The sequence below is a fragment of the Lacerta agilis genome, chromosome 18, assembly GCF_009819535.1.
Source record: "Lacerta agilis isolate rLacAgi1 chromosome 18, rLacAgi1.pri, whole genome shotgun sequence".
NCBI lineage: Eukaryota > Metazoa > Chordata > Lepidosauria > Squamata > Lacertidae > Lacerta > Lacerta agilis.
The window spans coordinates 733,464-756,059 of record NC_046329.1 but is presented as its reverse complement, the minus strand read 5'-3'; the positions used below and the strand labels follow the sequence as shown (position 1 = coordinate 756,059).

General features: G+C 54.0%; 1 protein-coding gene across 1 annotated transcript in view; it reads left to right on the top strand.

Annotated features, from left to right (window-relative positions):
* Positions 1–19,703, top strand: part of GNG7 (G protein subunit gamma 7) — a 70,277-nt gene extending 50,574 nt beyond the window's left edge. Inside the window, exons 4-5 of the mRNA XM_033136647.1 lie at positions 17,732–17,847; positions 18,847–19,703. Of these exons, the coding sequence (XP_032992538.1) occupies positions 17,767–17,847; positions 18,847–18,972 (207 nt within the window). The 5' untranslated portion in view covers positions 17,732–17,766 and the 3' untranslated portion in view covers positions 18,973–19,703. The remainder of the gene's footprint in view (positions 1–17,731; positions 17,848–18,846) is intronic.
* Positions 19,704–22,596: the final 2,893 nt, after the last annotated feature.

Here is a 22,596-nt window from a genome sequence, read left to right as displayed (position 1 = left end):
CACTGGCCTTTACCAAAAAGCCCCGTGGCACGATTGGCTCAAGGCTCACAGGAGAATAAAGCGCCCCCTCCCTCCTTCCCTCATCTCTCTCATCTCTTTGCAGAATAAATGCTTGGGCAGGGTGGGAATGTCATTGCAGGCCCCTTGGGGTGCTGCTTCCTTCCTCCAGATTGCAACACCCGTCTCGTGGGCTCCTGTGTCTATTTTGAGCCAGTCGTGGGTGCTGCACTTCATTCCCCAAACAAGAGCTTCTCACATCGTAGAGCGGTGGGAGAGCAGTCACAAGACCTCCCTGCACACGCTGGCAGCCTTTGTCCGGGGTGCCCGGTCATCGAGAGGGTGCTGTCATGTTGCTGGCCTCATGTGACATGGGTGACTCTCCAGGGAAAGGTCAGGGAAACCCAGAGGCCTGCGGGGCTTGCCATCGTTCTTTGAGCATGGGCTGGGAGCCGGCAAAAGCCAAAGGCAGCTGAATGTTGTGAGATTCAGGACAAGCAAAAGAAAGGTCTTCTCCGTGTAATAATAAAGGGAATAAAATTATTATGTATTTGCCACCTACCTGACTGGATTGCTCCAGACACTCTGGGCGGCTTCCAGTGAAATATGAAAACAATAAAACATCAAAAACTTCCTTGTGCTCTGCTCTGCTTCCATGGTCTGAGGTAGCAGTGCTTCTGAATCCTGGTTGCTGGAAACCGCAGGAGGGGTGAATTGCACTTGCGCTTGGATCCTGCTTGTGGGCTTCCTGCACAAGAGATACCTGGTTACTCACTGTGAGAAGTGGAGGCTGGTCTGGATGGGCCCCCCTTTTGTCGTGATCCAGCAGGCTTTTCACAGAATTATTGGAAAGGACCCTGCAACACAGGAGTATTTTGCACAGCATGGGGCTCGAACCCACAACCCTGAGTTCAAGAGCCGCCTCCTCTAATGACTGAGCTTTCCCAGGAATGTTCAGGGTTAGAGATCCACTTCTCTGGTGGGGTTAGAAATCCCAGGCCCTGAACCCTGCTGGGCGCAGACAGAGGGAGACGTTGGGCTCTTGCCTGGAATATCCAGCCTCAAGAGTGTGATGGTTTCTCGGTGCGCTCAGGCAGGAAATGTGGCCAATACAAAGGCGATTCTTTAAGTTCCTTTCCACGTGGCAGAGGGTGATGCAAGGGACCCACTTCCCATGTGCCAACCCCACATGGCTCGCACTTGGCACCCTCCTTGCAGAATCCCACCTGCAGCCGCCAGAAGCAGAGCTTCCTTCCCCGTTTTTTGGAGGTTGGACCCAGAGACCCCTTTCCTGCGGTTTCCTCCAAGGGCTGAACTGTGCTGACTCACTTGCAGCCTCCGCTGCTGCTCTCACAGAGTCTACCTGACCTTCCAGCGAGAATGAATCCCTCTGAGTCAGTGGCCTCGACAAACCTGGCATATGTATTTAAACCTATTCCACGGCTGGGTCGGAAAGCGAGTCAGAGCAGCCTGTCTCATAAGGACGGGGAAAGAGCCCATCTGCTGGGTCAGACCAAGGCTGGCCCATCTAGCCCGGCTGCCAGATGTCTCTGCAGGTTCCATAAGCACAGAAAAATAACCTGCCTTGCTGCTCTGACGGGCATCTTTTGGGTTGGGCACCAGACGGGACTCCTTGTTCTCTCCCTGTCGCTTTGCATGCCAGGCGGGGGCAAAGGCAAGGTAGCAGCTCTCCCTGCTTCTTCCTGACAGGCACGTTCCTCCTTTGCGGAAGAGCCTCCCCCTGGCTCGGAAGGCAGGGTGGGGCAGGAGCCGAGCACTTACTGGAAAGCGGCTCTCCTTGGCCTCTTCCTGGGAACTCCTGCTTACTGGGGGAGAGTTCACAGCTGCCGGCTGCGATAAGTTGAGCTGCGGTGGCAGCTGAGCGCTTTCTGTAGAATTTGAATTTGCCCCAAATATGAGAGAGAAGCGCAGACTGGAGCAGTGCAGACTCCTCTGTGCGCTGAGCAATTTCTGCACAAACTTCCCAATGCTGGTGGAGCGGGAGAGCAGAGGAGCTGGTTTGCACAGAAATTTCACTTTTCTCTTTCTTTTGCTTTTTGTCACTTGTTTTATAAATGAAATTCTTCTTTTAAAAAAAGTAAACAAACACACACAGGATAAGCTTTTTGCTGCCCATTTTCTTCCCCCAAGCCATTCCCCAGTTGCCACGGTGGTGCGTTCAGCTCACTTTCAAGGGATGCAAAACCACAATTATGGAGGCAGTGGATTTAAAAATAAATAAATTTGAAAATGCACCTCTGCCAACTGTGGGAAAGGGAACAGCCCTTTAGAGTCCTCCCGGTTTGCCAGTTGCCTAAAATAGAGCCTCTTTGGCCTCCTGCTCTGCTCCCCCCAAGCTTCTTTTAGCATTGGTACCATTCCCTTTCCACACTCCTCCTCCTCCTCTTCTTTCTTCTTCAGCAGCAATGGCTCAGAGCATTTCTCCACCAGCAAAACATCTGGTCTCCTGCCAAGCTTTCATGGGTGGCACAGAGGGTTGGCAGCTTTTGAGGGGCTGCAGCAGCTGTGGGAGGGTGGCCCCTAACAGAGAGAGGCACACAGGCAACCTCTAGGGGGCAGGATCCGTAAAATGCCGAGGCACCTGAGAGGCAGGCTGGCAGGTTTCCTGCTCACAAAGGAGCTTTTGCAGGCAGTACCCCTCACCCTGGGAAATGTTGTGCCATGTGGCGCAGGATGGACCACTGTCCATACGGAACAATTGCTGCTTTCCTGAGAACAAATTCTGGAGGAGTCCATCATTCCTGTTTCTTGGTTTTTCGACAGCATCTTCCTGGCCAACACATATTTTAAATTGGCCAGGTTATTGGGGCAGAAACCAGAGTTAATTATTCTCTGGTTATCTCCTGCTTGGACTACTGCAATGTGCGCTCTGTGGGGCCATCTTTGAAGGTGACTTGGAAACTGCAACTAATCCAGAATGCGGCTGCCAGACTGGAGACTGGGAGCAGCCAACAGAACCACATAACACCGGCCCTGAAAGATCCAGTATGACTCTGAGCACAATTCAAAGTGTTGGTGTGGGACCTATATAGCCCTAAACAGCCTCAGCCCTGTAGACCTGAAAGAGCATCTCCACCCCCATTGTCCAGCCCAGGCACTGAGGTCCAGCTCTGAGGGTCTTCTGGGGGTTCCCTCACTGTGATTAAGTGAAGCTACAGGGAGCTATGCAGGGGGCCTTCTCAGTTGTGGCACCACCCTGTAGAACACCCTCCTGTCAGAGGGTGATTGGAGATAAAGAACTATCTGACTTTTGGATGCACATTTCGCATAGTTCCCTTTCTGCTTTCCCATTGCCCCCTAAAGGGAAGTTGGAGAGACAGCTGCCAATTCTCTGCAAGGGACAGTCCCAGCCCCAAAAGGGGGGCAGCCTGAACACCCAACTCCTTGCACTTCTTTAGCTGGGTCTGGAGAACCACAAAAACCTGCCACAAGTCTAAGGGCAGGGGGGGGCTTTCCTGAGAATCTTGTTTCCACCGACTTGGTTCCACGTTCACCTTTTCTGAAATGGAGCGTGCCAGGCCCGTGCTTAGGTGGCCAGCGTGAGAGGGACGGGTGGCTCAGCACTTAGGTTTCCACAACAGTCACTGAGCAGAAACTCAGTACACCATGTTAAAATATATATTTAGCAGCAAAGCTGTGCTTCTTGCAGGTTCTTAAGAGAATCTCTGCCAGACCATCTGTGCTCATTGCAGTGTTCAAATAGAAATCGGGGCTGTGAACGAAACTTTGTTAAGTTAATCCTGTTAGGCTGGGTGGTTTTCCAGGGAGCAGATCCCACTGAATTGGAAGTTGCTTGCACTTGAATCAGGAGAGTGTGCAGAAAGTCCCAGGCACTGACGTCCCCTGCATCTCCAACTGGAGCTGGTAAGGATTCCTGCCTGCCCCCCTGGGGTGCTGCCCCTGCCGGTCAGTGTGGTCAGTACTGAGCTAATTGGACCAATGGTCGGAGGCCTCTTCTTTTTCCTGTTCAGCTGCCTGGGTAAGATCTTTAAGCACCATCACAGCAGCTCCCTCTCATTTCAAGGATTTCCACGCCCCTTCCCGAATGGCAACCCCCTCTTTCAAGGCAGCTGAACAATCATTATAGAAACAAGGCACTAATAAAATGAGCGGAATGAAAACAGTTTCTGAGCAGCCATCAAAACGCAGCTCTGGAAGCAGCTGAAGACAGTCATGATTCCAAATTAAGCCACACACACAGATTTTTATATATTCTCATCCTTAGTCATGGTGCGTAACTGAATCATAATGTTTTATGCTGTGAGATCAGTGAAAATTTGTTCCATGGCAGGAGGCTCAGATTTGGGGGGGGGGCCTTGAAATGCATTTGGAACAGCCAGCACATGTGTGCTGCCTTTCCATGGAGCAGTGAGTGGGGAGATGGGCCTCCATTTTTGAGAGGGGCCAGGGTTGGTTCTCCCCTCCGGAGCAGGAGAAAACAAGCTATCTCCATCTTGCATGGGGCAGCTCTTCCAGTAATCCTGTCTCTGACATCACCTGTCCCAGGAGGCCAGTTTGAAACCTGCCTGGGGGCAAAGGAGCCAACTCCCCCCCCAAATACAGTATTTGAGGGTGCCCCCCCCCCCGTTGATGGGGATTTCCATTCAAATGGAGTGCTCATGTGGCATCTTGTGGTTGATTATGCAGAACGGGGCTTACCTCCCCCCCCAATATTTTATTCAGGTTGGCAGCCCTAGCTGGCAGGGAAGGGTGGTCAGCCGGGGCAGGGGGGCGCTCAGCTCTTTTCTTTCTCTCCACCTCTCCATTCCCCCCCCCCATCCCCACCCCCCTGCGCTACCTTTCCCCTTTGTTTGGGGTGATGATGTCACCTTGAGCTTTCGCTGCTTCCTGCCATTGTGCTGAGTTGGGGGGGCAACCCCCCTCTGCAGACACAGGAGCCTCTGTTTTGCTGGGGAGGGAGAGACACTCACGCATTACATCATGGCCAGCGGTTCCTCTTTGAGGGGTGGGGGGTGGGCCCTGCTTTTCCCCACAGGGAGCCAAGGCAGCTCCTCAGCAAGAGCGGCTGCCAGAACACAGGTCACCGCCTCACCCTACATTGTGCCTGTTTCCTGCCAGGGCGTCTCTGCCCCAGCTCAACCTGGAAATGCCATGGGGTCGTGTGCATGCAGAGCAGGTGCCCTGCCCCACTGAGCTTAGGAAGAGACCAGGTTGCTCGGGAGGTGCCTGCAGTCCTGGAGAGCTGCTGCTGCTGCCAGCCCATGCATCAGGCAACGCTAAGGGCAGGTGGGGTGGGCGGCATGTGGTGGGGCTTCGCTACTGTGTGAATTGGGAGGGGAGGGGATGCATGCAGAAGGCCCCAGGCCCCATCTCCAGGGCAGACACCCTCTCCCCTGCCCCTAGGATGAGCCACAGTTCCAGCTGGCCATGGGGCCCCTGTTCTCTGCACAGTGTCTCTTCCACATTTAAATCTCTGGTGGCCCCACCCAGCCCCACACAAGGGGCAGGAGCCAGTTCTGCTCTCCTCTCCTCTGACTTTCCTTCTGTCCCTTCTCCCGAAACACCCCAGGAAGGAGCCAGCGAGGCCCCGGCTCTTTTCCTGTGGCCCTTTCAGAAGGTGACCTCATGCTTTGCAGGAACACTAAAAGGCTGTTTTGTGTGTGCTGCTGTAATTGGGGGAAGGACGGAGGGCTAGCTCTCCCCCAGCTTGTCTGGGGAGAACAAAGACGGCTCCATTTGTGCTTCCACACTTCCTGCAGCCAGAGTCCTCCTAGGCGCTGAATGAACAATTTGGTTCTTTTCTCTGCAGAGCTGCATTTTAAATTAGGTGGGGAAGCACTCGCCCAATGTGTCTGGTGCAAAACAATGGGGGTAAATGCGAGACCCTCCTGGGGGTGGGAGCAGCAGTAAAGGTCCTAGATCTGCCCCCCATTGCCCCCAGCAGGCAGGGATAGCAGCCAACTTAGAATTGTAGAGTTGGAAGGGACCCCCAAGGGCCATCTAGTCCAACCCGCTGCAATGCAGGAATACTCAAGCATAGAATCAGGACCTGGCAAAGCTTTTTTTTTTTTTTTTATAAGATTTTATTATTTTCCAATAAGACAAAGAGAAAACAAAATACAACATCAACACAAAACATAATGAACAATAAACATAATCAACATAAAAACAATAACAACAATAAAAACATGAGAAAAAACATATACAAACCTTATCCACTATCTATCTTTATACATTTCTTGTTTCTAACTTCTCTGTTTGGGGACTTCCCCCGTTCCCTCCCCTGTCTTCGAAAAACAAATACCGTATATACCCGAGTTTAAGCCGACCCGAATATAAACCGAGGCACCTAATTTTCCTACAAAAACCTGGGAAAGCTTATTGACTCGAGTATAAGCCGGTTCACCTTTGCCGCTGTGGAGGAGGAGGAGGAACGAGCAGCCCGAAAGCAGCCCCTTCCTCCTTTGCCAAGTTTGCATTTATGCGAGCAGTTCAGGAATGGAACAAGCTGCCTGGGGAGAGTAAAGAACCGTCGTTCTTGTACGCTTCTTAAGGAATGGTTGACTGGGGAGAGTGGGTGGCTTCTTTCTCGCTGCCCCCACCGCCCGCCTCACTCAAGTATAAGCCGAGGGCAGCTTTTTCAGCACAAAAAATGTGCTGAAAAACTAGGCTTATACTCAAGTATATATGGTACTTCTTCAAGGTAGCTTTATATATTGTTCAATTAACATTTGCCCAAATTTTAATATACTTAGCTTTTACTTAGTCAAATATCTTTATAACTATGTAGCTTATCTTGGCAACCTATCTTAACATATTTTGACACATACATCTTTCGCATAACAAAGATTCCTCTTACCATTTATATCTAACACATATCTACCAAAGCCGATGTTCTGACTAAATCTGCTCAAATATTCAGTTTAACTGATTTAACTAAATAGTCTTTAAATTTTTCCCACTCCTGTGACACCTTCCCCTCCCTCTGGTCCCGGACTCCGGCGGTCAGTTCTGCGAGTTCCATGTATTCCATCATCTTCATCTGCCATTCCTCCACCGTTGGTATCTCTTCACCTTTCCATGTTCTTGCCAATAGAATTCTAGCTGCTGTTGTGGCATACATAAAAAACACTCTATCCTGACTGGGTATCTCTTCATTGGTTATGCTCAGAAGAAATGCCTCTGGTTTCTTACAAAAGGTAACTTTCATTACCTTCTTGAGCTCATTATAAATCTTATCCCATTATAAATCTTAGGACCTGGCAAAGCTAAGGCTGCATCAGTGGCTACTGAATACCAGTGGTCCAATTCTACGATTCCATGATTCTATGATTGATTCTATGACTAACTCATGGAGATGAAAGAAAATAAAAAATAAAAAATTCCTTCCAGTAGCACCTTAGAGACCAACTAAGTTTGTTCTTGGTATGAGCTTTCGTGTGCATGCACACTTCTTCAGATACACTGAAACAGAATTCACCAGACCCTTATACCGTATATACTCGAGTATAAGTCGACCCAAATATAAGCCGAGGCACCTAATTTCCCTACAAAAATGTGGGAAAGCTTATTGACTCAAGTATAAGCCGGTTCACCTTTGCCACTGTGGTAGAGGAGGAACGAGCAGCCCAAAGCAGCCCTTTGGGCTGCTCCTTCCTCTTCCTCCTTTGCTGCTGTGGAGCTCACCCCGTCGCAGGGTTTCGAACCGCCATTCTTCTGATCAGCAAGCCCTAGGGCTCTGTGGTTTAACCCACAGTGCAATGTTCCCTTGTGTTATACAGAGAAGGCTGGGATCCTGTCCTGTTTAAGCAGGAGCCAGGGAAAGTGAGCACCTGTGGTGTTTTAATACATCCTTAACTGATAGGCTTTCTGCCTTCTGGGGTCTAAAGTTTGCATTTATGTGAGCAGTTCAGGAATGGAACAAGCTGCCTGGGGAGAGTAAATAACCACCGTTCTTGTACACTTCTTAAGGCGGGGGTCTGCAACCCGCGGCTCCGGAGCCGCATGCGGCTCTTTTGCACCTTTGCTGCGGCTCTGGGCAGGGCCGGTGCGTTTAGCGCCAAATTGTAGGGGGCGCTGCGCCGCGCTGCTGGCCCGCCTGCACCCACCCACTTCTCTACCTTGCCGGCGGCTGTGCTGCTCATGAATGCCTCGTTTCATGCCAGCGCAGGCGCAGCAGCAGACCGCAGCAGCTTCCCTCCTTGCCGCCTGTCACGGCGCTTGTGTTTGGCTGCTGCTGGTGGAGCTGCTGGCTGCTGCGATTCGACGAGGTGCGACAACTCGACGAGGTAAGGAGGCAGCTGCGGGCTGGGCCAGGGGCAGCGGGCGGCGGGAAGCCCTCTTTTAAAAAAGTGGAAGGGCCCGGCTCCAGGACACGTGGCAGTCTGGGAAGGAAAAAGAAGCCCGGCTGTTCAGCTAAGGGCGGCCCAACGGGATGAGATGGGCGCGGGAAAAAGCTCAGGGGACGACCGGTCCCGGGCTCTGTTTCGGGGGCGCGCAGGAGACTTTCCTTAAGCAGCATGGCGAAAGGGGCCCGAGCATGGGCGTACCGACGGGGGGGGCAGGAGGGGGCAGCGCCCCCCTAGAAGCCCCCTGCCCCCCTTAGAAGCGGGAGTCCCATGGACTGAAAGAAGGGTTTTATCCATTCTGAAGGAATGTTTTCCCGCGCCTGCAGGGGGGACGTGATCAGCCCCCTGCTTCAGCCCCTCTCAGCTGCCTTGCCCAGCCCCTCTGCTGGCCAATAGTGATTGGGGCAGTGTGCATGCTGTGTTCTTTTGCATAAGTTTGCTAGACTTTTAGGGTTGCATTTGTGCTGTTTATGGGGCGGAAGTATTCTGGGGGGTTGGATTTCCCCTTCTAGATTTGCCCCTGCAGCGTCAGGCGTTCGGACGGTTTCTTTAATACAGTACTTGTTGTTTGGCTGGGGGGGGGGGAGCATTTCGTGATATTTTGCCATTTTGCCTTCATTACCTGCTCTTCATTACCTGTCTAAATTGTGCTATGAGCTTCTGGGTGTTTATATTTTTGTGGGCCGCAATGGTTTTGCGGCTCCCAGTTTTTTTTTCTCTTCGGAAATGGGTCCAAGTGGCTCTTTTTGTCTTAAAGGTTGCAGACCCCTGTCTTAAGGAATGGTTGACTTGAGTATAAGCCGAGGGCAGCTTTTAAAGCACAAAAAGTGTGCTGAAAAACTAGGCTTATACTCAAGTATATACGGTATATAGTGAGGGAGTGGGGGGGGTATTACTCGAGAAGGGGTGGTGGGAATGGGAGATTGGCTGATAGGTGTGGAAAACCTGTTGGCAACTGTTAACAACTGCAATTGGTCTTACAGGAAAAAGCAAGGGGTGAGATGGCTAAAAAATAGCTTTGTCATGTATAATGAGACAAGAATCCAATGTCTTTGTTCAGACCAGGTCTCTCCATGGTTTTAAGTTTGGTAATGAGTTGCAATTCAGCAGCTTCTCTTTCCAGTCTATTTCTGAAATTCCTTTGCATTAAGACAGCTACTTTGAGATCTTGTATAGAATGTCCTGGGAGACTGAAGTGTTCTCCTACTGGTTTCTCTGTCTTGTGATTCCTGATGTCAGATTTATGTCCGTTTATCCTTTGGCGTAGGGTTTTGACTGTTTGTCCAATATAGAGAGCTGAAGGGCACTGTTGGCATTTGATGGCATACGCAATGTTAGAAGATGAGCAATTAAATAGTCCTGAGATGGTATGTTTGATGTTGTTGGGGCCAGTAATGGTGTTGTCCGGGTTTATGTGCAGCAAAGTTGACTATGGGCACATCTGTGGCTACAGGCCGCATTAGCTCTGCTCTGCTTGCATGGTGGGAGACAATAAGGCAATTCCTTTCCCCCTCCTTGCGATTTTTGGTAGTGCACAAGACTCTTAATCTCAGGGTCATGGGCAAAATATTCCTGTATTGCAGGGGGTTGGACTAGATGACCTGCAAGGTCCCTTCCAACTCTGTGATATTCTATGAAGTCCCTGCTTCAGCAGCTAAGGTGAGTCCTCCAGATCTCACCCTTGTGGTTGGAGATGGGAGCAGGATCACACCCTCCCTCCAGCCCCTTGGAACCAGGGAAGGGGGCAGAGAGAAGAGGCAGCTCCCAACATCTGCAGAAGCTGCCAAACTCTGAAAATATTTGTGCTGTGTGCATTTTTTTAAACCCAGCGTTTATGGGTCATAAAGTACCCCTGTCTCCAGGCTCGGCTGCCCATTTACCTAGGAAAGGGAGCTGGGGAAGGAGGCACAGGGCTTCAGAAATCAACTTCCGCCACTGCTTCCACATGCAAAGTCTCTCACCTGGAGAGAGGGGGAAAGCAGCGAGGGTAGATTTGCACCCTGGGAGGGTGCTGTCAATGAAGTCATGGCAATGCTGAGCATTCTCTCACTTGCACCCCCCAGTTAAGGGCCTTGTGGGCGGCCTGGTGGGGCAGCCTGGGGGATTTCCCCAGCTTGGCCTGGGGCGCTGACTCACCCGGATGGGTGCCAACTAAGTCTGGCTTTCTGACAGCAAAGCATGTGGGAATACACCTCTCTCTCCAGGTGAGTGTTCTTGATGGCTGTGAGTCATAATGGCTTCTATCAAAGGCACCCTCCTGAGTGCTGCTACCGGTAGAAGCCATTATCTCTGCAGGGGACAAAGACAGAGAAAAGCAGGCAGGGACTCAAATCTCCTCCTGTGCCAGAAACAGGGAACCAGGAGGGGGAAAGTGCAGGATTCTCATGCCCCTCCAACCAGCGTGCAAGCTTGCTGCTTGCCACAATCCAGATCTCTGGCCCAGGCTGGGGGGGAGGCCAAGAAGGCAGCTCTCTGTCCCCCCCCCCAAAAAAGGTTTTTTAGGGAACTGCTAAGTCTTTTCTCCCTCTAGACTTGCAGCATCTTGGGCAGAGAGGGGGACATTCCCGGTGCATTTAAAAGGGTCCCCTGTGTTCAGCATCAACCCCCCCCCCCGGGCTGGGAATGCCCTGTGAACCTGAGACCCTGCAGAGCCATTCAGTCAGTGCCAGCAGTACTGAGCTGCAACGGCCTGACTCTGCAAACAGATGAATATCACCCTGGATAGCTCAGTTAGTTAAAATGGTGCTGATAGGTCCAAGGTTGCAGATTCAATCCTCGTAAGAGACTACTGCATATTCCTGCCTTGCAGGGGCTTGGGCTAGATAAACCTCAGGGGTCACCCAAGGCTTCAATTCTGTGATCTCCCCTCCACAGTTGAATCCTCACTGCTGGAAACCACAAGGAGCGAAGAGTTGCTCTTGTGCTCAGATCCTAGAATCATCAAGTCGGAAGGGACCCCAAGTGTCATCCAGTCCAACCCTCTGTGATCCAGGAATATGCAACTATCCTGTATGGGAACTGAGCCTGCAACCTTGGCATTGTCGGCACCACACTCTCACGAATGGAGCTGCCCTGCCCAGGGTCCTGTCCTCACAGTGGCCGTACGCAGTTAGCACTAGCGAGCCCAGATAGACTGCCTCTGGGCCTGGAGGTTCCCTAAAGGCACAAGAAGACCCAAAGGGGGTCCGTCTAGCGCAGACCCCAGCTCTCACAATGGCCAGCCACAGAAACTGCCACACCCATAGGATCAGGGCCCCATTGGGAGGTGGTCAGGCCTCCCCATGCATGGAGAAGCCATTTTGCACAAGCAGCCATCTGAGGTCACAACTTGCTGCACTCTGAACTTTATTGGAAAATGACACGGTGTTTAAAAACAGGGTCTTTGCTTCATAAATAGTCCATTCATAAATGGGGATATTGTGCCAGAGGTGGAGAGACAGCCCCCACCATAAAAGGGGTCTCCTCTCCCTTGGACAAGGCGGGTGGAGGGTGCCGTGTTGGACAGCCATGTGCCTTCATCCTGCCCTCCCTGCGGAATCTGGGCCCTCAGGCCTCCTTGGGGTTCCGGCTGGCTGGATTCTCCCCCTCCCTCCCCTTGCCCTCCCCCTTCCTCCCCCCTTTGGCTCTGGGGGGCTTGGACCCCTGGTCAACCTTGGCTTTCTCCCCTTTTGCCTCTTTGGTTTTCTTGGCCACTGCAGGTGCCTTGGCCTCTGCCTGGGGGGCCCCTCGTCCTCGGCCCCCCGTCTTGCTTTCCTTAGACACAGCTTCCTGTGGGGCACTGGGTGTGTTTGCCTTGGAAGAGCTCTGTTTCTTGAGGACTTGGGCTGCTTTCTCCCCCCCAGGAGACTTCTTCACCTTGGGCTTTGCTGGAGGTTTGCCTGGATGCTGCGAGGCAGGAGAGAGAGGAGAAGGGGCTCAATTCACAGAATGGTAGAGTTGGAGGAGACCCTGAGGGCCATCTAGCCCAACCAGTTTGAAGCCATGCTGGACCCTGCTTAGCTCTGCAAACGTGCCAGCAGTCTTATTGCTGCACACAAGTCACCACAGTGGCCCTTGAGACTCTGAATCTCAGGGCAAAAGATTCCTGCATTGCAGGGGGGTGGACTGGATGACCCTGGGGGTCCCCTTCCAACTCTACACTATGGAGAAGCAATGGATGAGTTCCCCACTTCCTCGGGTGCAAACTAAACTGAGATCCCAATGCAAAACATTTGTTCCTTCAGGCCAGGGATGGGGTACACTCTCAAGGGCCAGATGCGGCCCTCCATAGCTTACTGCCTGGCCCTCAAAAGGCTCTGCCAGTGCTTTTCCCTGTGGACAATTGCCTCTCATTTCGAGGAGGGTGAGTGTGCGTCACCTGCTAACCAAAGGCAGCACTGACATTTGCCACTCCCCTCGCTTCCACCCCTGGCCCCTGAAAGGATGTGCAGGTGGGCATGCGGCCCTCAGGACGGAAAAGCCTTCTGATTGAAAGGGGACAAGGACTGTGCAGGAGGGGAGGTGGCTCCATGGCAGCACATCTGGACTGCCCTGAGGCCGGTTTTGGGTGCTGCTCTTTGGAAGAAATTCAGAGGAGGGCAAAGAAAAACAATCAGAGATAAGGGGAGGGGTGGAGGCAGATAATTAACACCTCAGCAGGCTTTGAGGCCCAGCTGTCAGAGAACCAGAGCAGGGAGGGTTCCCCAGAGGTCATCCAGCCCAGCCCCCTACAATGCCAAGACTCTCGGATAAAGCATCCCTGACGGATGGCCGCCCGAGCTCTGCTTAGAAACCTCCAAGGAAGGAGAGTCCCCCGTCTTCTCAGGGACCCCATTCCAGACTGAAAGGGCTTCCTCATTCTCAGCTGGATTAGTGACCCCCACTGCGGCCCCTTCTGCCCCACTGCCTGTTTGGCTGGCGGCAAGAAGAGGCCAGAGCTCAGCACTCTGGGGTGGCAGCCCCCAGCAAAGAAGACAACAACAACACAGTAATAATAATGACACCCAGGACTTACCTTGCTAGCTTTCGCCTTGGTACTTTTGCTGGGAGCCGCCTCCTCCTTCTCCCCTTCTGCGGTTGCTGGAGAGGGAGCAAAAACACCCCAGAGGTCAAAGCTGAGCAGGGGGAGCCCAGGGTGGGGCCCCAGCCTCTTAGGCAAGGGGTCTGTGGGCCAGAGCGGAAAGGCTGGCCGAGCCAAGGAGAGAGAGAGATGGCCACCCAGAAGGAGAGCCAGGCTTTGCCCTTGTTCGCCTCCCTTGCTCCTCCCAGAAACAGGTCTGCTGCTTTTGGACTCTCCTCAGGGCAGGGGACCCACCTGCTGACCCAGCTCAGGCGCCCTGAAGCAGGATTGCAACCCACCAGCCAGGCGCTGCTTTCAGAGAAGACCTGGAAAAAGAGCCCTGCAGCTGCAAGATCAGGCCCAAAGTCCAGTCCAGCCTCCTGTCCTCACAGCAGCCAAATGCCCCTCAGGACCTAGGAATGCAGATAGACTGCCTGGACCTGGAGGCTCCACGAGGGCCTCTGAAGAAGCTGGCTGCTGGATCAGACCTGCCCCCCCATCCTCACACAATCTAGTGTTGCAGAGGTGGACTCCCTCCACTGTACAAAAGCAGTGCAGGATTTCTTGTTCCAGAAAGGAAGTGAAAACAACACATTTTTCAGCATAGGATCATAAAGAGAGCCCATCTAGTACAACCTCCTGTTCTCACAGGGCCAACATGTGCCCATTATGGGTTAGTATCCGAGTGCAAGAGCCCTGCCACTTGTTTGCCATTCAGGGGTAGACTGCCCCTGGCCCTGGAGGTTCTGCTATCCCAACAAGCAGGACCCCGAGCACAACGACTCCCCACCGATGAATCCCAGCCACTGCCCTTATTCTCCTGCCTCCGTCCATGGAGGCCACACACACACCCCGCAACCACAGAGCCAGAGGTGGTTGTGGCCCTTCCTCCTTACCTCCCTGCCTCGGTTTCTCCACGGGAACCTTTGCCTTGGGATTCTTGGCCGCTTTCTTCAGTTTGGGCGCTGTTTTTCCATCCGAATCGGAATCCTTTTCCTGCCTCTTCTTTCCCTTGGCTTCCTCTGTGCCCAGCTGGAGGTGTTGGGACACAAGAAAGGACATTTAAGAGCAGGGAGAGAAAAGGCTCCCTCTCCCCAGTAGTTCTGGGGGTGTGTGTGTCTTTCTGAGCTCTCAGGGCGGATTCCACGGAGATGTTTGGCTCTAAATCAGTGTTTTCCAAACCAGGGTCTCCTGCTGTTGTTGGACTACAACTCCCATCATCCCTAGCTAGCAGGAGCCTGTCTGCACATGCAAGGGAAGCCCCAAACTCACAGAGGGTCAGAGATCCCTCAGCTCCCATCAGCTGGTTCAGCTGGCCAGTCGAAGCCGTCCTGGGATTGTGGCCACTGTTGCCTGCTGGCAGCTTCTAAAAGGTGGGAGCTGAGTGCAAGGGGGGGGGGCTCAGAAGTAGCAGGACGTGTCCCCCACCAGATACCACCCCTCCGCTAAACCCCTCTCCCCAGCCCCTTCCCCTCACCTTGAATCTCCCTGTGGCACCCAGCGCGGAAGAGTTTTGTGGCCGGATGAGGCAGCCCTTTTCCAGGCCTTTGGCCAGGGCCATCTTCAGGGCGTACTTCAGGCGGATGGGGTCCACCCCGGGGTACCTGCCCAGGATGTAGCGCTTTATGGCCACGACAGAGACCCCCTTGCGCTCATTCAGGGTCTTCACCGCCTCCATCACCATGGCCAGGGTGGGCGGGTGCTGCGTCTTGGGGCGGTTTAGGGGGGCCAGGGGGCTGGCCAGCGAGGCAGAGGACTTCGCTGCAGAGGCAAGAGGAGGAGCACATTCGCCAGGCACCGTGCAACCGCGTCACCCACCCCGTGGGCAAGCATTTCCCCTCAGAGCCAAGTTTGCGGTGCCCCCACCTGGAACGCTGCAGACTCGGCAGAGAGGGGCACCTGCCGCCAGCCATTGCCCCCCCCCCCCCGCGGCTGTTGCTGTGTCCTGTGCATCCATCAAGGAGTGCATCTGTCTCTATATGGAGCCAAGGGTGGGGGGGCTTGGGCCCTCCACCACAGCTAAGCGCTGCCTGCTTGGAAGGGGTCCCACTTCCACCTCCCCCAAAGTCAAGGCCATTCCCCCCCCACGTACAAAGGGGCTTTGCCCCCACATGGAAAGCGCCTGGGGCTTTGGACTACCCAGAGTAGACACACGTTGGCCACCACCCCTGAGCTCCTCTGGCTAGTGGGGGCCACTTTGGGCACCCTCCTCCCGCAGTGCTGCCACATTGTCCAGCCCCCACAAAATCCCTGTAGCTCAGCCCCAGAGTCAGTGGAGCCCCCACCCCTGCAAGGCAAGACCTTCACCCGCAGCATGGGCAGGGTCTTGGGCTCAGGTGGAGACACTGCCTGCAAAGATTACTCGCAAGTAAGCCCCCTGTAGGCCTCCCCTCTGTTTTAAGAATTATTATTATTACTAAAATAGAACAGGGGGGGCAATTGGGGGTCATATTTTTTGGATAACACCTCCAATGAATCCTGGGAGGGCATGGGGCTGAGGACCCCCTGCTTGTTTTCTGGTTACCTTAAGGGATCATCCTCTCCTACACCCACCAAGTGCTCCCAGGCCAAGGGACCGTTTCCCTCTTCCCAAAAGAGAAGCCTCCAGGTTTCCCTAGAGAAAGCTCCAAAACCAGCACTCCCCGTCTGAACTGGAGGAACTCATTGTCTCTCTTGGGACACCTACCTGCTGACACCGCCTCCATCGCAAGCAGCTGCCCAACTCTTCCACCCCTTCCCACCTGAAAGAGGTTCCTGCAGCTAAGCAAGCCCCTTTTATGCAGGAAGGAGCCTGGGGCAGGTGAGTCACACCTGGGCTGCAGGTGGACTCCTCCCTTGCAAGCCCCTGTGGCCCCGATCCTCACCCCACTTACACCATGGAGCCCGGGAGGGAGGCTCTGCTGCAGGGTATTGAACAGGACGGGGGTGTCTTCTGTTTTGGGGGAGAAGCCAGAAGTTTTTCCTGCCCTTTTTCACCTAGTCTCTGTGCAGCCCTTTGAGGCACCGTCCAATTGTCCTGGAACCTGTCTGCATTTTGTCCTGGAGGTTTCGGCTTCTGGTTGGTAGCCCAGGGGGGAAACTATCTATCTATCTATCATCATCATCATTATTAAAAATTTGCATACAGGTCTCAGGGCTGTTACAAGATAAAATCATGTTATAAAAAAACAAAATACATAACATGAAAACAAAAACAACCCAATTCCCCCCCCCAACACATTTTAAAACTTAATTAAATGTCAATCAGCCAAAGGCCTGGTTAAAGAAACTAGACTTTATTTCACCTGGGTCAAACACCCACTTTGGCACATTTGCGTACATGCACACAGCCTGGGCACCTCAATGGTGCCCCCCTGGAGGTGAAACCCCCGGCTCGCCCCCTGGCCCACCCCTAGCTGAGGCACTGGGTAGCCAATTTCTCCCATAGAGCTTGTACCCTGCTGAAATCCCCCCCTTGGTGCAGAAGGCTGTTCAAGGTGCAGGAACCTGGAAACAGAAAGGAGAGCGCAATCTGAATCCTAGCAGAGGTTGGGGTGTCGCAGGTCTGGGGCAGAATTCTTGCATCCCAAAGAGAAGACTGTCCTGGAAAAAAAAAGAAGCATTGCTTTCTGTACAGCTTGACTCTGTGCAAGCTTCTCAAACACGGCTCTCTCCTGGGACACGGCAGAGCCACCCTTTCCCTTGATTTATTCCTGCTGTGAGTCTGGGTTCCCATGGACTGCTCCTTAGCTCTGTCTCTACTTCATCAGGGAGGGGCGGGGTTGGCAATAATGTTACCGTAAAAAGGGGGAAAGGGAGGAGGCGTCCCTCCAATTGATTGATTGATTGATTGATTGATTGATTGATTGATTGATTGAGTTCACTTACATGCTGGGTAGCTCAGTCTGGAGAGCAGGAGACCCTTAAGCTCAGGGTTGTGGGTTCAAGCCCCACATTGGGCGAAAAGATTCCTGCGTTGCAGAGGGTTGGGTTAGATGAACCCTGGGGTCCCTTCCAACCCTACAATTCTATGCCATTTTCCCACAATGAGCTGTGCTCAAAACAGCTTACAGCAAACATCCAAAACACAGAAACACAGAGCATGAGAAGTACAAATATACAAAATGCAGAGCATGTCAGAAGATTAAGAAATGACAAACATAGCATAGCATTCTCCTTTGAAGCAAATTGTGCCTTCTAGATTTATTTCAGATTGATAGCCTATATATAAATATTTATGTTTAAAGATACATTAGCAGAAGACGCCTGAGCTGCTGTTGCTTACCTGGGCGCCCTTCGCACTGAGAGGCAGGAGCAGGAAGGGAATGGGTTACTCTAAAGAAAGAAGGAAGCCCCACATGCTCTTTCTCTCCTTTCCCCCTCGCAGCATTCCAGAGGCTGACGTAGAGCCCATGGCAGACCATGTCGACCACTAACAACATCGCCCAGGCACGGAAGTTGGTGGAGCAGCTGCGGATTGAGGCCGGGATCGAGAGGATAAAGGTGCGCCAGGAAAGAGGAGGGTCACCCCCCCATACACAAGCACACCCCACAGGGTCCTGAAAAGCTCTCCCGGGGGCAGGGGGCGTCCTGGGCTGTCCAGACTACCTACCAACCCACCCCACTCTTAATGCAAGAGCAAAGAGCCCCCACCCCCCGCAGCTTCTCTGGCCAATCACTCTGGCAATGGGGGGCTGAGTGTATCTGCCCACCACTCTTGTCTAGGGTCTCGGAGAGCCTCTTTTGGGGTCTGGCTCCCAGAAGAGACCTTGGGACAGAACTAAAACTGTGGCTCCCCAGCCCCATTGCTGCACCTTCCAAGGTCTCCCTTGCCGTGCTCCGAAGGAAGACGAGGGGGACAGAAGAGAGGGGGTTGGGGGGCATGGAGGGACCCCTGCTAAGCATGGAGCTGAAACGCAGCTCCCATCTTGTCCTTCAGCGTTTCCAGCCTTGTCTCGTGGTTCTCCTGAGATTAGTCCAGACACGGTTCCTGCCTTAAATAAATGGGGGGCATGGGCATAGCCAGGATTTATATTCTGGGGGCACAAGATGCACCCCCTGTCCCCATCCTATGCTCCATCTAGCAGATTCTGAACAAAATGTCTCAACAACAGTTGTTTCAAATTACTTCCTTTTAACCACAAGTGCTCAAGAAAAACGTGTCAAAATATTTCCACAATTTCTACTTTTAGTTACCAGTATTTTTATATATGTGCTTGACTGGGTGGGCACCTGCCCCCCCCAAGCTATGCCCATGATGGTGAGGGGCTTCATATTTCGGGAATCTGAAGCAGCCTTCCCCCCGCCCCATCGCCAACCCCTTTCCTACTAGCCAGGGGGGCTCTGCCTCCAAAGTCAGAGGCGGCAGGCAGGGTGTCTCTCTTATGCCAGAGAGGGCTTCCCCTGGCACACCTGCACAGGCTGAGAGGGGGACCTGATCCTGCCGCTGCTCTCCTTCCACTCTTGCGTGACGTTTTCTCTCTCTCCTTCTTCCCCACTCAGGTCTCCAAAGCCTCCTCGGAGCTCATGAATTACTGTGAGCAGCAGGCCAGGAACGACCCTCTGCTGGTGGGCGTCCCAGCCTCCGAGAACCCCTTCAAGGATAAGAAGCCCTGCACCATCCTATAGCCTGCACCCCGCCTGGATCTCTCTCTTGGCGGCATTGGACACCCGAGGCCTACCAGTGGCAGAGAGGGGCTCCTCCACCCCGAGGCTCCGTCAGGGTGCAGACTACACCAAGCCCAGGTCCAATTCTGACCCCCGGGGGGATCCCAATCCCGGGAACAAGGTTGGCCAGGTTGAGGAGCACAGGGGGTGCTTAGGGGCGGGGGAGGCGGGCATGCCCTTTTGGAAACCGCCCTGATGTCCGTCCGGTGGGCCGGGGTCGGCCTGGACACCAAGCAGCCCGTTCCCCACTTTGGCCCTTGGCAGGTGAGACCAGAGGTGTGGCTCTGTGGGAGGTGGGCTCTCTGCACGTGCGTCTGCGCACTGTGCCCCTTTGCAGATGACCCACCCAGGAGTCCTGGGTTCAAAAGCCTCTCATGAGCAGTGGAGAGAAGGCAGGAACCATGACCTGGCCCCTCCCATTCCCCCAAGGTGGCTCCTGCCTTGGAAGTGCCACGGACCCCCTGCAGAATCCCTGACAGGGCTGGGGGGGCCAGGGGGTGCCTTCCTGTCCCCACGGAGAAGTGTCCCCCGTTTGCAGCAGCACCCTTCCTTGGGGAGCAGACCCCCTCTTGTGCACCCCTCCTAACCTGAGCCGCTCGCCCGCATGAGTCCCCCATAAACAACTCCCTCCTTCCTGAGAGAGCGAAAGGCTCCTTCCTTGATGTGGGAGGAGCAGAATGTGGGCATCTTCCTGCCCCCCCCCCACCTTGCAAGGGAGAAAGGAGGTTCTTTCCTTGGGGGAAGAGCGGAGGGGACTCTGAACGACAGCCCTGCAGGGGTGCTGCGTGGGGTCGGAAGAACCCGAATGTGGCCTGTCTCATGGGGATGGGGGGCAGGCCATGGGACCCCACAGCCCAGGCAACTGTTCCTGAAGGACAGGAAGGGGGGAGAGACAGAGATTGGAAAGGCCCCGTCTCAAAGCCATGGGCTTGGCCCCTTTTGCCCCCTTGCTCTGCACTGGCATCCAGACCACAGAGGCATCCCTACAGCAGTGTCACGCCAAAGTAGGAGGGGGGGGGTTCCATCCAAGCCACCAGGTTTGCTCTCAGATGCCCCCAAGGGAAGGAGGCCTCATTTGGCAGTCGGTCCCTGCTGTTCTTTTGGAGGAGTGGGGTTGACACGTCCACCCATGTCCATGTGTCCTGCTGCAGAGAGTCTCCCGCGGAAGGAGGTTTCGCAGAAAGGGACACCCCCCTAAAGCCCCCCCCCCCCGTGGCGTCTGCATCCTCCACCTTGTGGGCCAGATTGGGGGGGGGATCCAAAGGGGCACCTCTGCTGCTCTGTCCCATTCCTTCCTTCCCTTCCTCGCCAGGGGAGTGACCTTGCTGGGACTCAACCAGCCCCCCCCCCCCGATTTTTTCAACCTTCCCTGGGCATTTCTTCTTCCTCCTGCTGGGCTGCTGACCCCTGAGAGTTGAACCCAGCCATTTCCCCTTTGCTTTCTACCCCAGCGCTCTCAAGCCCGGACCCTCTCTCGACCGTTTGCGGTGGGGGGGGGCTGTCCCCAGAGCAAGACATAGGTGCATGCACACCACAAAAGCAGCAAATGTGGCCCCTTTCTGTTGTCCTTTGGGCCTGGGGGAGTATTGTTCTTTTCTCTGGCTCCACCCTCATGTGGCCTTCCTGCTGGTGGGGTCCCGCAGGCCTCCCCCCCAAAAAAAATCACCTTCTCTCTGCCGCCTCTCTCTGCCCACCCCACAGCCAACCAGCATCACAAACTTGGAGCAAGGCCTAGGGCACGGTGGGAGCTCTCCCACATATCCACATGGTTGGAGCAGGAGGGGTCCTGGGGGGCCAGACCCTGAGAGCAGTATGGGGAGTGAGTGAGGGGTGGGGGTTCACTTATAGGGTGAGGGGCAGGCTGTGCCACAGCGTTAGTGACTCAAGGCCAGGGGGGCACCCCTGCCACATCCGATGGCCCCATCCTGCCAGGGTCCCAAGGGGGAGCCCTCTGCGTTTGAGGGAAGGCAATGGGAGTCCAGAAGGACACCCCCATTTAATAGTAAAATAAATCTCCTTGTGGGTGGCTGTGACTTGTGGTTGCTTTTTCCCGGCTGCATCCCAGTGCAGACGGGCGCTGCTGCTTGTAGCTGTGTGCACCTGTTTGGCAAGGGGGGCGAGCGAGGGTGGGGGGCTTGCTCCTTCTAGGGGGGTCCACACAGTCCTAGGGGAACACCAGCCCTCCCCTCCCAGCCCTTGTCGCAAACTGGGAGGGAGCAAGAGAGGGGAGCCCCCAGGAGCCCCAGAACAAGCCATGCCAACCCTCCTCTCCCCTGAGGGCACTTTAATCCCCTTGCTTGCCACCCAGAGAGTGTCTGCTCCCTGCCCCTCTCCGCCTGCTTGCCCAGGGCCATTGCTGCACCAGAGAGGGGCTTTGGGCAGCTGGGGTGGGGGGCGAGAGAGAGACGCGCAGGGCCTCCTCCTCCTCTGAAAACGCCTCCCCACCCAGCTCTCCTGCTCCTAGCTTGCAAGCTCTTCCTTCTGCGCTGCTCCATTGGAAGGAGGAGGGGGCACAGCTGTCCTGTCCCGGCACCCCACTCCGAAGCAGGGGGACCCCCCCTAAAAACCCACGTCTCTTCTCCGGAGATCCAGGCCTTACGTCCCCCTGCCTCTCCAAAGGTGCCAATTTCCCCCCTTCTCTCTTTTTGCCAAACTGATGAAATAAGTACTTTCCAAGGTTCTCTTTTTAATTTAACCAGCTTAAAATGCATTTATTTCAGAGGCGGTTTTTCTTTTTTGCCCGCCACACAGGTGTTTTGTGCTTTTGAATTCTTTCTCCAATTCCTTGTTCTTATTTGCCAAATCCTGATATTGTTGCCAAAAGCAAATTGAGATTTGTAAAGATTGTATTTTTAGGGAAGTGAAAACCCGTGTCCGTAACGTAGGCTTGATCATCTCTCTCTCCTCCTTGGTTTCCTTTCTCTTTTTGCCAAGCCCTTCATCGTTCTTTTCTTCCCGTGTGCCATAGACCAGTTTCTTTCCTCGCACAGTGTTTAATATTTTGTGGAATTGCTGTTTAAAACAATAAGGAAATTGATCACACAACGAATTAAAAAGTCACTTTTGCTGGAGCGTCTCGCCTCTGCCTTTTTCCAACGGGGGGGGGGGGGAGGGAGGGGGTTCTATTTAGGGAATTGCACAGTTTGGGGGCCTGTCCATACCTCCACTCTCCCCATCCTCTGTGCACCCTCCAATTCCCCTGGGAAATCCGTGCTGAATCCAGAGTTGGGAGACTCCAGAAGACATCTGCTCCGCTTTAAAAAGGCTCCAGCCTGCTTTCCATTGGCTCCCTGCCGCATTTCCACACCCCCACCTTACGGGTGTTTCTGATGTGCAGCAGTATCTAGCACAGAGCGCAAAACCGGGAAGGGGGAGCGGAAACTCTGGGTGAGGACCACCCTGAACCTTGGCCACTAGGGGAACAAACTGGTTGTGCAAAATGTGGGTTTTGTGGAGAGCGTTGGGGAGGGCTTGTTTTCCAGGGAGGGGGGTCCTGCCTCTGCTTTAGGCCAACCTTCAAGGGAACCACTTGGGGTCAGAGGGGCCCCAGTTTGCAACCTGAATAAAGCACCCTCCTCCTCCTCT